At 30.2% G+C, this 16,116-nt stretch overlaps 1 protein-coding gene across 4 annotated transcripts in view; it reads left to right on the top strand.

Annotated features, from left to right (window-relative positions):
- LOC134711966 (1-phosphatidylinositol 4,5-bisphosphate phosphodiesterase beta-4-like) overlaps window positions 1-15,395 on the top strand; it is an 88,258-nt gene extending 72,863 nt beyond the window's left edge. The window contains exons 23-34 of one of the 4 annotated variants that reach the window (XM_063573026.1): window positions 685-788; window positions 2,108-2,210; window positions 3,482-3,646; window positions 4,186-4,285; window positions 5,079-5,183; window positions 6,425-6,634; window positions 9,812-10,046; window positions 10,474-10,540; window positions 11,381-11,556; window positions 13,705-13,806; window positions 14,342-14,486; window positions 15,050-15,395. In XM_063573026.1, coding sequence (XP_063429096.1) covers window positions 685-788; window positions 2,108-2,210; window positions 3,482-3,646; window positions 4,186-4,285; window positions 5,079-5,183; window positions 6,425-6,634; window positions 9,812-10,046; window positions 10,474-10,540; window positions 11,381-11,556; window positions 13,705-13,806; window positions 14,342-14,486; window positions 15,050-15,118 — 1,581 coding nt within the window. In that variant the 3' untranslated portion in view covers window positions 15,119-15,395. The remainder of the gene's footprint in view (window positions 1-684; window positions 789-2,107; window positions 2,211-3,481; window positions 3,647-4,185; window positions 4,286-5,078; window positions 5,184-6,424; window positions 6,635-9,811; window positions 10,047-10,473; window positions 10,541-11,380; window positions 11,557-13,704; window positions 13,807-14,341; window positions 14,487-15,049) is intronic. The other 3 variants (XM_063573027.1, XM_063573025.1, XM_063573028.1) reach the window with 3 other exon arrangements.
- The last annotated feature ends 721 nt before the right edge of the window (window positions 15,396-16,116 follow it).

Below are 16,116 nucleotides of genomic sequence, written 5' to 3'. Positions count from 1 at the left end.
TTGCATGTTTTTTTTTTATACTGTAAATTCAGAAATGTTTGCATGCGTTTATTATTGCCACTGTGTCTTTTTAAAAACTAAAATGCGATTTTAATTTTTAAGATTTTGAGGAAAATTCTGCTTAGTTCAGATAAAATATTACAAAATGCAAGTTTAATTATTGCTTTAACAACTTGCATTATTAGCAACAATTAAAACCTTGCAATAATTTCTGAATTTAAAGTATTCAAGTTTTTTTAAAATGATCTTGGGCTGGAAAGAAATTTCAGATATTTTCTCCAAAGTTGGAATTTTATTTATGCAGGCTGTTGTCTGCTCTATAATTGGGTTGTTGTCGCTTTGACACATTCCCCATTTCCTTTCTCAATTTTATTATGAATGACATTTAATTCACTTGAACAACATGTAGGTTGCTTGGATATTCTTGATTACATATAGGCTCTATATGTTTTTGAAACACAATTTAAAATATGAAATATTACAAATTTTCTCCTGCCAGGGGATTTGTTTTCAGAGGTAGATTTAAGAAAATAAAATAGAAAAAAATTAGACGCATCTCATTTATATCTTGATAGATGAAACCTATAGATATATTCTGCAAATGGGATGCATTAATTTGACCCATAAATTGGTGAGAAATTATTGAAGTTTTAGGTGTTTATATTATAGATTATAAATTTTCAGATATTTTGGAATGCTGGTTGTCAGATGGTAGCTCTCAATTTCCAGACTCCAGATTTAGCCATGCAACTTAATCAGGGAAAATTTGAATATAATGGCAACTGTGGGTAAGACAAAAAAATCTTCTGTGTGGTTTTGTTGTTCTCTAAAACCTCAATCCTTAATCTTCTGTCTGGTTCTGTTGTTCTCTATAACTTCAATCTTTAATCCCTATCAGATAATTAAACAAAAGGTACACAATTGTCCAAAGACTGAATATTGAAATGATAAAAACAAAGATAAAAATTTAACAATAATACAACAAGAATTGGTTTCACATACTGAAATCAGGCTTAAAGTACTTAACAAAATGTGTTTATAGATATAGGAAGATGTGGTATGAGTGCCAATGAGACAACTCTCCATCTAAATAAAAATTAATACAAGTAAACCATTATAGGTCAATGTACAGCCTTCAACAAGGAGGCTTGGCTCACACCGAACAACAAGCTATAAAGGGCCCTAAAATTACAAGTGTAAAACCATTCAAACAGGAAAACCATCTGTCTAATCTATATAAAAAATTGAGAAACGAGAAACATGTATAAGTTACATAAACAAACGACAACTACTGTACATCAGATTCCTGACTTAGGACAGGTGCAAACATTTGCAGTGGGATTAAAAGTTTTAATGGTTCCAAATCTTCTCCCTTTTTCTGAAATAATAGTATAACACCACAACATAGAAAAACACACGATAAAATATCAATTGGAAGCCTTAACTCAAACAAAAATTGTAAATGTAACACACTATGAACGAATTAATTTGATTGCCATGTATTGAAATCCTCCAATCTTGCGCTGTAACTTAGGGCATTGAACTACAAAGTATATTATGTTCAGAAAAATCATTTTGCTTTTTTCCAAATTTAATTTCATACACCTACTCTTAGAGTGGTGGTGATGTAACATTCCCCTTTTCTGTCCATCTGACGTTAGCATGAGTTGTAAAATGTTAGAATTTTTTGGATCTGTCTGAAATCTTTTATCTTAGTTTTCAGAAAATTCAATAGGTTTAATGAACTTTAATATATTTTATCACACATTTGTCTATCGCTGCTCAACATGTCAGCTAGCTTATTAATGGTGACTTGTAATGTGTAAGTGGCTGTTAGTATCTATCTACAAAGACACAAAAAATGTCTGTTTTGAAATTCAGCCATTAAATTTTTCTTGCTGCATGAGGCAGCCTTTTGTGTTAGCCTAGTTTAAAATTTTACCACACTCATTGTACAAAGAAAATTTTACTATGAATTGTTACTCTATACATTAAATTATTATATTTAAACATTTTCATTCCTTGATATGACATCAGTGAAAATGCTTTACTTTCTAATTGTAAACTGTTTTTACAGTATGCTTGAAAAAAATACAATCTTTTTCAGTTATTTATTGAAGCCAGATTTTATGAGACGACCAGACAGAACCTTTGACCCTTTCTCAGAAAGTCCAGTTGATGGAATAATTCCTGCGCATTGTTCAGTTCAGGTAAATTTGGTTAAAAGGAAAATATTTTACCTTTGTCCAACTGTACATTCATACCTCTAAAAATTATTTTCCATTCTCTGACTTTAGTTTGCCTCTAACAAATATTATGAAATTTATACACAATGCTAATACCACAAAACACAGATCAAGTTTAAATATTGGTGGCGTCTCTTTTACAGTTCTTGAATTATATTCTCCATTACAAATGGAAAAAATGATGAATTTTTCACTTCAGTTTGCCTCATAGGAATACTAGAACAACTGCGTACAATTTTTATGTTCCAAATGTCAAAGGTGTAGAATCTTCTTGTTTCTGTTTTAGTGGTTTTGAAAACTGGAATGTTTTGCCAGATTATGTAAAGGGTATTCATGTGAATTCAAAACTAAATTTTAAATATGATGTAAAAATGCCTTATCAGTAAACTCAGGTCAATGTCAGATTCAGATTTGATATTTTATTCGATTATTTTAATACAAATATTTTAACTGTGATTCATGGATACTATTTATTGCTGTAAAATTGATTGATACCTATGTATTTTGTTATCAAGACTAAAAGGTCCCCATTAGAAATAAGCTTGTTTGCTATCATGGGTCATCCTTGGGTTGAGGCATTAGTGGTACATATATGTAACAACCATTGATATATTAAAGTTGTATTATGTAATTGTATATATTGCCTTTACCTAAATAAATAATATTATTATCATCTGTGTCCCATTGACACATTCCCTATTTATTTCAAATAAAATATACTGCCATTGACCCTGTTTGACTTCTTACTTAATCTTCTATACATCATTACCAAATACATGTAATGAATAACTTTCTCCAGAATCTCAATTACCTACACAAAATTATGATGTTTTTACACTATAGTTGTATGGTATGCCAAGCTTTTTACAGTAATTATTCTTTTTACATTCAATGAAATAATACTCAAAGTTTTAACATAAGTTTGATGAGATTGGGTATCTTGACATAACAGATGAAATTATGATGTTTTTAAACTATAGTTGTATGGTATGCCAAGCTTTTTACAGTAATACTTTTTACATTCAATGAAACAATACTCAAAGTTTTAACATAAGTTTGATGAGATTGAATATCCAGACATAACAGATGTACCATGCAAATTTTGTTTTAAATTTCATGATAGATGGCTAAGACTTGTTGATTATTTTTTATCTATAATTTTTGTACATATTATATATAGTAAGCATCTTTGGTGAATGTTTTCCTAAAAATATACTTATACATTTTCTTAACAGGTTATTTCTGGCCAGTTTTTGTCTGATAAAAAGATTGGAACTTATGTTGAAGTTGATATGTATGGTTTACCTACAGACACTATCCGTAAAGAATTCCGTACCAAGGTTGTTCCGGCCAATGGATTAAATCCTGTATATAATGAGGATCCATTTGTCTTTAGAAAGGTTTGTGCAATATTTTAAGTGAAAATAGAAAAAAAGAAGATGTGGTATGATTGCCAATGAGACAACTATCTACAAAAGACCAAAATGACACAAACATTAACAATTATAGGTCACTGTATGGCCTTCAACAATGAGCAAAGCCCATACCCCATAGTCAGCTTGTCTGTTTTTCTTCACTAAATTACTAGGAATATCAAATTTGATTAACTTTTCATACAGCATTTTAGATTGAGTGTGTAATACATTTACACTAAATGATTTACTATAAGTATGCAAATTTACGAATGAATGAAATTAACATATAATAGTTTGTGAGTTATTTTCAGGTGTACACAATGTAGTTCTTGCTTCACCTTTACTCTAGTACAGATGTGTTAGGTATAATTTTGCAACATAAAGGCACTTAAAAAGTTGGGATTCACTGTTAAAGTGCCTTCTTTAAATTGAAAATAAATTATAAACATAATTAATATGATGAAAATGATACACTTTTTATATCTGATTTCTGACAATATTTACAATTCTGAATTTATTTGCAGGTAGTTCTTCCAGATCTTGCAGTATTAAGAATTGCTGTTTATGAAGAAACGGGTAAATTAATAGGACAGCGAATTCTTCCATTAGATGGCTTACAAGCAGGTAAATTTTTATTCTTTGTTTAGATACAGGTTGCTGTATTCTGTTATTTGTTAAATTCAAATACAGTTCTATCTAGTTAGAATAATCAGAAAATTGCTTTTCTAGATTGATTCTCAAATAACAAAATCACCAAATGATCTTTTAATACTGAAAAATTCAACTTTTGTCAAAAAAACAAGACATAGTGATCCTACATTCTGACCGGCATCCACAAATATTCTGAAGTTTTTGAAATTTTAATTCCTTCTTAAAACTATCCTGAATTTTTACCAAACTGAGACAGAAGCTTGTTTATGATTATAAGATAGTATCCAAAAGTAAATTTTGTAAAATAAAAATCCAGTTTTTCTGTATTATACTTATAAATGGTGTTAGTTTTTCTGCAGAAACATCACATTCACTCTGTGGTAAAAAAAATTAAGATTTTAATAACTTTCTTAGAATATCTTGGATTCGTACAGAACTTGGGACATAAGCTTTTTTATGATTATAAGATAGTATCTAGTTAACATTACATTCAGTCTGCAGTTAAAGTTTTTTTTAAAATATTTATTAGATTCATAAACTATCCTGTATTTTTAACAAACTTGGACAGAAGCTTCTTACAATCAAAAGATAGTGTCGACATGATCAAGAGGAATATTTTTATGAATTTTGTTTGCTCATTTTTGTTGAGTACGTGATTAACAGCAAAAGAAGGTGAGACACTGGGTTCCGTGGAACCCTTACAAAAATGTGGGTAGCAGTATATACTTTTAAATGAAGTTATATAATTTGATGTAAATGATTGTAGGTTACAGGTACATATCACTGAGGACGGAAGGAAACTTTCCATTATCACTACCTACTGTATTCTGTAGAATTATACTCAATACATATGTTCCAGAGGAAAAGGAAAGTAAGTACTTAAAAAAGTCCCTTTCAAGTGATTGAAACTGTTCAATGGATTCATAAACATGTAATCCTAGAAACTGAAATGGTGCACACAAATATTGCAGATGAGTAAACATTTAGTAGATGTAGGTATCCTTACACATGTAATCCTAGAAACTGAAATGGTGCACACAAATATTGTAGATGAGTAAACATTTAGTAGATGTAGGTACCCTTACACATGTCAAGAAATTTAGTACATGTAATAGCATATACATTTATAAAATAATGTATATTTGTAATACCATAATTATACTCCATGCAAAGAAGTTGCTGTGTGTATAATGTTTTTGACCCGTCTGTCTGTTTGTCTGTCCATCCATCAGACCGTCAGTCCTGTTTCGTTTCATCGCAACTCCTCTCAAACCACACAACAGAAATTCATGAAACCTTTTTAGATATTAAGGACATACTATGTAGATGTGCATACAGAAAGGAAATTATGATTAAATTTTTTACTAGGAGTTACGCCCCTTTGAACTTATTTGCTTGAACATACCACTGTAACAGCTTGTCATCGCAACTCCTCTGAAACCACACAACAGAATTTCATGAAATTTTGTGGATAATACGGACATACTATGTAGATGTACATATCTAAGTAAAGTTATGATTCACTCCTTTGAACTTATTTGTTTCAATACCCCTCTGCAACAGTTTATCATCGCAACTCCTCTGAAACCACACAACAGAAATCATGAAACTTTGTAGATAATAAGGACATACTATGTAGATATGCATATCGACAATAAATTTTGATTGATCATTTAATTTATTTTTCTTATAACTTTTTTTTTCTTACAGTTTTTTTATTTCTCCAGTGACAATGTAGGGACAAGGGGTATGTGAGTGCGCTCACTAATGTTCTTTAATTGTTGTTAAAATCATTTGATTGAAAATCACATAATGTGTACGAAAAGTAGTACATTAGGTGTAAATCTCTATTTCCTCTTTACAATTATAGAAAAAAAGGGAGCAAATACTGTCTAAATATGCCTATTTGCTTACAATGTCCAGTTTTACATTCACAATCTTAATGGAGAACAAGCTTTACCCTTCAGTGCTAACAAACAATTTCATTGTCTGACTTCTATCAATTGAATACATTCTAACTTTTCTTGGTTGGTAATTTTCTAAGCTTAAACATTAAAATGAGGTAACATAATTTAGAAGAACAATTAACCTAAATTTTCAAACTTATTTTAGCTTTTGTTGTTGATTTGATGAATCCCAAAAGTAAACAAGACATGGTGACAAGTCAACTGACCCAGTTAGGAATCAGTCCTAAGGATATTACAGATGTCCCGATAACAAGACCTATAGCCAAGCCTAGTTCTAGTGCAAATATTAATGGACAAGTTACTGGGGAACCAGTACAAGCTGCTAGTGTAAACAATGGTCAACCAAGGAAAGAAGGTAAGTTTACTGGGGAACCAGAACTAATACAAGCTGCTAGTGTAAAGGAGTAGGGCATTGAGGCCTGGTTTTGGCTTAAGACAATAAAATGTTTAATAACTTTTTCAAATTGGCACATAATGTTTAGAAATGCATAGGGTCAAGAAATATAAATGCAAAACATTTAAGGTTCTTATGTGATGATGTCACAATTACGTCATAATATGTAGTGTTGTTCCTATGATCGGAATAAGTCGGAAATCAGTTGGTTGGGCCTGGCGATGTCGATAATCGATTGGGATTTTGTTCAATCAATTGTCGTTAAAGTTTCCGGACTTTGAGCTTATCAACTTCCGGTCTGTTTACTGTTTGCATTTCATATGCGCAGTCAAACAATATTAACAAAAAATATCAGTTGATGACAGTAACAATGTCAAACATCCTATAATTAAAGAAATAACTAATTTCCTTCTTAATTTTATAAACGTGACAAAAAGCATTTGCAGATTGATGGAATGGTATTTAAGATTAATAACTTTGTATGAAATACTTTCTTTCAATACTGGTACTTGTTACTTGAGAGTGTACAAATAATTCTGATTTTAGACAAAATAATTTGTTGCTTCATTAGAACGTGTTGCAAGTTTCCTTTTATTAATGTGTTATCCATTTGTAGCATCAAAAACGTCATATTCCTTCCCAAATTGCTTGCCAAACATCGTTTACTTGTGTAAATTTTCCGAAATTTGTCCGCCATTTATAAATATAAGAATCACGCATCAGATATGGTTCAACTATGAAAAAATTCTGCATTCTTGCAATTATAAGTTCAAACGCACGAATGACACAATTGAAAGAAAATAATGATTACAAAAGTAATAAAAGCGTTCTACACGAATTAACAGACATTGGCTTAATACTCATGTTTACTGTAAAATGCAAATGTATTGTTTTATTTTTTTCTGTTAATTTTAAATTTCTAAGAGTTAAAAAACTTTATATATCTTTCCTAATTCTAAGCATGTTATTGAAATTTGTTTGTGAGTTACACCATTGAAATTTAGAAATATAAGTGTCACTGTTGGTAACTGATTTTGTAATTATGAGATAAAATATGTTCAATATGAATCTTGATTCCTATTAATTCATTGTCTTAACTTCTAAATAGATAATTATCAAAAGTACCAGAATTATAATTTAGTAGTAAGTACACCAGAATATGAAAAGGAAACAAAAGATCAAATATGAATATATAAACTCTGCAATGATATTGATATACACATTAGACAAGTACAATGAGACTAAATGCATGATTTCCTTTAAAAAAAGAGGACAAGGTATTATGATCCGATTATAACCGACAGTCGGTTGGTTGCTGTCAACCAATTGTAATAGATAATCGGTTGGTAATTTCAACCGATTATCCAACACTAATAATATGTACTGTTTTCACAAAAGCGAGGAAAAATACAAAATTTATGCAGTATTCTATCTTTATTTCTGTTGTGGAAACATTGTGCACAGCCAAGAAACAACAAAACAATTTAACATAAGCTTTATTATAACTATTGACAAAATATCACCAGATGTAAAGTTGTTTCTTGGGTGCGCACATACTTTTTCAATCTAAAATAGACATAAAAAATTTGATGAAAAGTAAGGAAAATCACAAAATTTTACAAAATATGCAAATTACGTCATGATTTGTTGCCATGGTAACTTGTTCAATGTCCAAAATTGGTTTATTTTTCTGAATACCTTTTTACCTTAGATACTTTTCAGTAATTTGAAAATATGTATGATAACTTTTAAATTTGCAGTAATTTTTGGGCCAAATACGGGCCTTATTTCCCTTACTCCTTTAGGCCAGCCTAGGAAGGAAGGTTAGTGTAACTGATTGTTAATGGACAGAGTTGTTTAGAAACAAAAAGTTAACATGCCATTCTGATTGTTTATAAAAAAAAATGAAATGACCTAGAACTAACTAAGGAAAGTCATTTTGATGAATTATAAAAACGTGATTTAATATTTGAATAAGTATTTCAAACTGATATTTGCTCATCCTTCCAAAAAATTCCCAAATTGAGGTTATTTTTTTTTATCAAGTGGACTTCGAAATATAATCGAGTTAAGGTGGCTCATGAGTACAAAAATTTTAGCAAAAAATTAAACCTTTATTTTTTCATTACAAATTTTATTTATTACACTATTAGTTGCTACTTTATGATATGGTACAAAAAACAACCCAAAAAAATTATTTGGTTTGGCCCCAGATGACTTTAAAAATTTACTTCGAAATATAATCGAGTTAAGGTGGCTCATGAGTACAAAAATTTTAGCAAAAAATTAAACCTTTATTTTTTCATTACAAATTTTATTTATTACACTATTAGTTGCTACTTTATGATATGGTACAAAAAACAACCCAAAAAAATTATTTGGTTTGGCCCCAGATGACTTTAAAAATTTAAAAAGCTCCAAATTATCTCCCTTTGGTGCAAAAATGCCATTTTTTGGCCTTAAATTTGAATAATTTTTTTTAACTCATCGGTGACCTATAATTTTTATTATTGTTTTCAAATAAGCTGTACATAAACTAAATAATTGTAAAATTTAAGTGATTTCTTATATTAGGTTATTTTTTTATTTCGATATTTCCTCTTTTTCTCCTATTAGTTCAACAGAAAAAAAGGACATTAACAAAAATGTATGCTTCTTCCAGAGGCAGATTTTAGCTTAAATGAACGGTGACCCCATTTTTTTATTTCATTTTTCTTTCAAGTATATGATAAAGTTCATTTATGAAAAAATATAGCGAAATCCTATATTAGGAAAAAAAAATCATTTATACCCAGGAGCCCCCTTAACTGAGATTTGGACCAATCCAGTTTGACTCCATTGAGTTAGAAATGTCTCCAATAAATCTTAACTCTGCTGGGATTGACAGTATGTTTTGACTTGTCAGAGTTTAGGACACAAGGCTACAAAACTACACTACAGTCCTTAACAACATTTCAATAACAGGAATAAATTGTCTTAAAGCAAGATGCTTTTCTGCAGGAATAAATTGTCTTAAAGCAGTATGCTTTTCTGCATTACAATTTACTACAGATGAACAAGTTTTGTAGAATGCAGCATTTTCTGTACCATTATGTTCTACCTGAGGCATGATATATAAACAAATTATTATCATTTTAGGGGATGAGCTCAACTTTAATCTGATCAACAGAGAAACACTTATGAAAGATAAATCTGTGATAAAACTAATTAAAAAACAACAAAAAGAAATGGATTTATTAAAAAGGAAGCACCAAAAAGAAAAAAGTGTAATGAATAAACAACATACAATGGTCGTGGACACGTTGATGATCAAACATGATAAAGAAAAACAGGCTACAGAAAAGTCGATAGAGAAAAAGTTAAAAAGGAAAGGGTATGTTGGTCTTATTACTATTAATGTCTATTCTTAGAGATTATCTCCTCCAGACAACTACACATAATCATCAGCATTGCTTGAAGTTTTATACTGCAAACAACACATGCATTAACCAATATTATCACATGAATTTTGTATGATGTAGGTATTTAAAAACAATTTTATCTTTATCTAAATGCATTAGGAAAGTATAAGTAAAATAAAGTCTCTTGTGGTTCATCTCTGGATATATATCAGATAAGCTGACCCATATTGTCAGTAGAATTCTTGTTTGTTAATGTTGGACATAACTGCTGTATTATAATTAACCACATTAATCATATCAGCAGCTAAAAAATATAGAATGACAATAAACATATATGTTAGTTGCATGCTATGTTTCATTAATTAAATACAGTGCAAATTTTTAAATTCACTTTTTCAGGGATTCCAGTGCAAGCTTAGAAGAAAAAGGGAAAGTTTCTTCTCTTTTGAATGATCACAAGTCAAAGGTATGTTTGGTAATGTAAAAAGAAGAAAAAAATGAATACCAGACTTAACTGCAATAAAACCTAGTATTTTTATGCCCCACCTAGGGGCATTATGTTTTAGTCTGTCTGTGTGTCCATTTGACCTTCAGTCTGTCTAATCCTCTGTCCCTCTTCAAGTTAAAGATTTTGGTCAAGTTAGCTTTTGATGAAGTTGAAGTCCAATCAACTTGAAACTTAGTGCACATGTTTCCTATAATATGATCTTTCTAATTTAAATGCCAAATTACAGTTTTTAACCCAATTTCACAGTCCACTGAACATAGAAAATGATAGTGTGAGATGGACACAGTCTTGTTATTATAAATGCTATTTTTGGCTGGGTTAAACAAAGTCCAAAACCAGCTTATTGTATGGTGATGTGGGATGGCTTTAAGGGAAATTGGGTACCTAATTTCTGTAATTCACTCTTCCTGCAGTATGAACTAAGATCCTTTAAAAACAACAGCAGGTTACACATTTGTAGAAGTTAACTGTATGAGAAATTTCTTCAGACTTTGGAAGTTAGTCATTTTTTAGCAAAATTTATGTAAGAAGGTACAAGTTATGTGTTATCAAAAAACATCTACAGTTTTAAACGAAGATCCTGTTAACCTTAAATTCTGGATCCCTCAAATAATCTTATAATTTGTTCTGTAATTGAATAATTTGAAGTATGCATTCTACATGGATTTCAAAAACTGTTCCAAAATCTTTTATGTTTCATGTGGTGTAAAAGAAATCAAGTTGAATCATTTGTACAGATAAGTATGCATTTTGGTGATTCATTCCTAAGCAAGCATTGTATGAAATAATATTTTGTAGTTATCAGAACTGGTATGTGACCAAACAACTGAATGGACTGATATGGGTAGTAGACAATTAAATGAAGAACACGAAATGAGAAAACTTCATATAACTCAACAGAATGATTTACTGAAGAAATTGTTTGATGATGTCAAACAAGAGCAAATCAAAGAGTTAGAAGCTAGACATGAAAGGTTGGTTTATACACAGATTACAAAAAACATTGTATAAAGCTTTCAAGTTAAAAAATAAATAAAAAAATTGAAACTCTTTAGTCCGTCTGCAATGAAAGTCATAGGAGGTATAGTTTTGATTACAGGACTAAATTATTTTTTTATTTTAAAGTCATTTTGGAAAGAATCATTATATAGTTGAGCTATTTAAGAATGAACCGTTTGTGATCCTGTCTGGTTAGATGTGTATTATTGTATAAAAAATAAGTGTCTACAAATGATTGCATCAAATGAACCAATATTTGAAAGGGCCTGCTATAAACATAGCCCACTCTAGCTCAAGAATATTTGATTTGCTAAGTTGGTGTGGATTTGTGTTTAGAAAATCTTTGTTTTTATAAATGCAGATATCACCATCTCAAATCTTCAAACCAAGAGATTTCTCTTTCAAATAAACTTCAGGCAGAGGGATTTTCTTGTCCTTACCAAATTGAAAACTCTGACTATTTTGAATCATTTTTGTTCCCTTTAATCTTACCTGGGGCCTGTGTGAGCCATTGATTTCATGTGACGTCTGTCGTCATTCTGATCAGATGTCATTTTTAGCTCACCTGGCCCAAAGGGCCAAGTGAGCTTTTCCCAGCACTTGGCGTCCGTCGTCGTCCGTCCTCGTCGTCCATCGTCGTTAGCTTTTACAAAAATCTTCTCTTCTGAAACTACAGGGCCAAATTAAACCAAACTTGGCCACAATCATCATTAGAGTATCTAGTTTAAAAAATGTGTGGCGTGACCCTGTCAACCAACCAAGATGGCCGCCACGGCTAAAAATAGAACATGGGGGTAAAATGCAGTTTTTGGCTTATAACTCAAAAACCAAAGCATTTAGAGCAAATCTGACTCGGTTGTAAAATTGTTTATCAGGTCAAGATCTATCTGCCATGAAATTTTCAGACAAATCGAACAACCCTTTGTTGGGTTGCTGCCCCTGAATTTGTAATTTTAAGGAAATTTTGCTGTTTTTGGTTATTATCTTGAATATTATTATAGATAAAGATAAACTGTAAACAGCAATAATGTTCAGCAAAGTAGGATTTACAAATAGGTCAACATGACCGAAATGGTCAGATGACCCCTTTAGGAGTTATTGCCTTTTATAGTAAATTTTTAACCATTTTTCGTATATCTTAGTTATCTTTTACAAAAATCTTCTACTCTGAAATTACTGGGCCAAATTAATCCAAACTTGGCAACAATCATCTTTGGGGTATCTAGTTAAATAAATGTGTCCAGTGACCCGGCCATCAAATCAAAATGGCCGCCACAGCTAAAAATAGAACATAGGGGTAAAATGCAGTTTTTGGCTTATAACTCAAAAACCTATGCATTTAGAGCAAATCTGACAAGGGGTAAAATTGTTTATCTGATCAATAACTATCTGCTCTTCAATTTTCAGATGAATCTGACAACCCGTTGTTGGGTTGCTGCCCCTGAATTGGTAATTTTAAGGAAATTTTGCTGTTTTTGGTTATTATCTTGAATATTATTATAGATAAAGATAAACTGTAAAGAGCAATAATGTTCATCAAAGTAAGATTTACAAATAAGTTAACATGACCGAAATGGTCAATTGACCCCCTAAAGAGTAATAGTCCTTTATAGTCAATTTTTAACAATTTTCATAAAATTTGTAAATTTTTATTAACATTTTCCCCTGAAACTACTGGGCCAAGTTCATTATAGATAGAGATGATTGTAAGCAGCAAGACTGTTTAGTAAAGTAAGATTCACAAACACATCACCATCACCAAAACACATTTTTGTCATGAATCCATCTGCTTCCTTTGTGTAATATTCACATAGACCAAGGTGAGCGACACAGGCTCTTTAGAGCCTCTAGTTTTCTGAAATTTCGAAGCCAAATTGAACAAACTTGGCTACAAACATTCTTTGGGTAGGTAGTCTATTTGTCTAGTGATCTAGTCAACTCCTTATAGAAGTTATTTCCCCAAAATGAGGACTTTGACCTTTTTTTTTGTGCATTATAAGCAAAAAAATATAATAGCTAAAGAAAAATTTCAAAGAGCAAGAATCAATGCGAATATAAATATTAACAGTTTTCAGAATTTGGAGAATGGAAATGTCTCATTAAAAAAAAGTCTATTTTGTTAGGGAAGAGAAAGAACTGAAGGCTATACAAGTGAAACAGTCAATGGAATCAAGCAAGGCAGTACAGAATGATAAAACAATCAAAAACAAGATGGAAAGAGAAAGGTAAGAAAAGTTGAAATTCATATAGGGGAAAACATATTCTAGCATTTATAATTATTTTGTAAATTAGATTTTATGGTCCATGTTATAATTCTTGATAAAAATGATGAAAGTGACCAATTGCACTGAAACTTTTTGACATATACTTTCACTTTGGTGATCTTTTCTACTGCTCCCCATGTGTCATTCATGGTCTTCCACTCTCATTCTATGGTACATCTCCAGGTATATTATAGTCTTTCAGAAATGTGAAGGATTATTCTTAAGCTTTTGGTATGAGAACTTGTTGACAAATACAATTTTATTGCCTTCTGCAGGTTTCAAATATCAGTTGTACAGTGTTAACATAACAAAAATCCCATTAAGTCATGCTTTTATCAAATTACATTAATGATATACTCTTGAATAAACATGAAATACATGAATTTTAGATTTATATCTTAAACTTATAAGACCTGTTAGTAATCGTCTTGAAAAAAATCATCTTTGTTAGTAATACATTTTATACAACAACTGAGCATATAATATTATATTAAAGGAGAATAAAAGAACTGAATGAAAATAACATGAAGAAGTTTATAGATGAAATAAAAAGACAGAAAATTAAACAAGGAAAGCAAATGAGCAGCTTACAAACTCATCATACCAATCAACTAGAGAAATTAACACAGGAAAATAAAAAGGTATGGTAATCATTTACATTAAGGAGTATTTACTTTTTATTCATATAATTTTATGAACATCATAAGGTGTTAAGACTAACTTTAAATTATGATTAAGATACAAGGATAAACTGATTAGATAAAGGAAGATGTGGTGTGAGTGCCAATGAGACAACTCTCCATCCAAATAAAAAAAAAAAAAAAGTGAACCATTATAGGTCAATGTACGGCCTTCAACACTGAGCCTTGGCTCACACCGAACAACAAGCTATAAAGGGCCCTAAAATTACTAGTGTAAAACCATTCAAACGGGAAAACCAACGGTCTAATCTATATAAAAAAACAAGAAAATTTTTGAAACATACTTTGATATGTAGAACAGCAAGGAAAGAGCTGTTTCTTTGTATTTTGTGTGTTTTTTGCTGTGCATGAACATATCCTTTGTTTTTCTATTTTAATAAGTGAATGGTATTTGACCAGACCAGAAACTATTTCATTATGTATGTCTGTAATTTTAATGGTTTTACTATTAATTATGAGATTGTAAATACAAACACATTATTACTTCTATTTTATTTTTGTAGGAGCTTGAGAAGTGTGACATGATTCATAAAGAAGCCAAATTGGCTAGTAAGCCTGAGACTGATGTATGACACACACATGTATAGTGTTAATAAATTGTGTGTATATATGTACAGTGACCAATATATGTGTACAGTTTTAGATCTCAGTGCTTTGTTAGCTGTCATGTGTTTTACATAACAGTGTGTTTACCTATGTGCAATAATGTTCAATATAATGTTAATATTGAACATTTTTAGTTTAAATCTCTACTATTTGTTTTATATGAAATGAATTTCATGAAAATATTATATTCCTGGTGCTTTTGAAATATTTATTGTACACTTTTAAAACTATCACATTCAAAAACTCTTTATCTAGTGTATTTCTGAACTTGTTTCAAAATAATGTTTGAATGTTTTACTATTTTTTTGAAATTTTTGAAATGGTGTATCCTTTTACTTACATTGGATAATTAGAAATTTAATAATAATGTATCAAACTTGGCACAATAAACACTAAAAGTTCAGGCATTTATTTGTATCCTGGTCTCACATTATTCAAGCATAATCATGATAAACATTGAATCCTTTTTCTGCTCTATTTTAATGTTTTATAAACATTTTTAGATATGCTGCAGACCTTTTATTTTTAAGGAAAATCTTAGTTTTTGTTTTTTTATACATATATTTTAAACTAATCATGTTAAATCTTTATATTTCTATGTCAGTAAGAAACTAGTCTTTGTGCTCATAAAACTTAATTCATCATTATGAAATCCTAAATCCAATTATGATCATTGAATTAAATTGTTCCATTAAATAAATATGTCCCTTTACATGTGATGTGATACCAAAGATCTATGAATTAAATCACTATTTTAATCTATCAGACTATTGAGTTTATATCAAATTCTGCTTAAAACGCTTTTTTTATCATTTTTTATTCACTTAAAGCTATTCAAATGTATGTGGTATTATTGGAGGATTTGAGGACAAGTTTTATTTTAAGACATTGGTTGTTATTGATTAAGGGTTGTATGTCTATTTAATGTATGCAAATTTTTATTTCAAAACAGATTGTTAACATT

The sequence above is a fragment of the Mytilus trossulus genome, chromosome 3 (assembly GCF_036588685.1).
Source record: "Mytilus trossulus isolate FHL-02 chromosome 3, PNRI_Mtr1.1.1.hap1, whole genome shotgun sequence".
Classification (NCBI taxonomy): Eukaryota; Metazoa; Mollusca; class Bivalvia; order Mytilida; family Mytilidae; genus Mytilus; species Mytilus trossulus.
The sequence above is the reverse complement of the archived record's forward strand: the minus strand, read 5'-3'. Positions and strand labels throughout refer to the sequence as shown.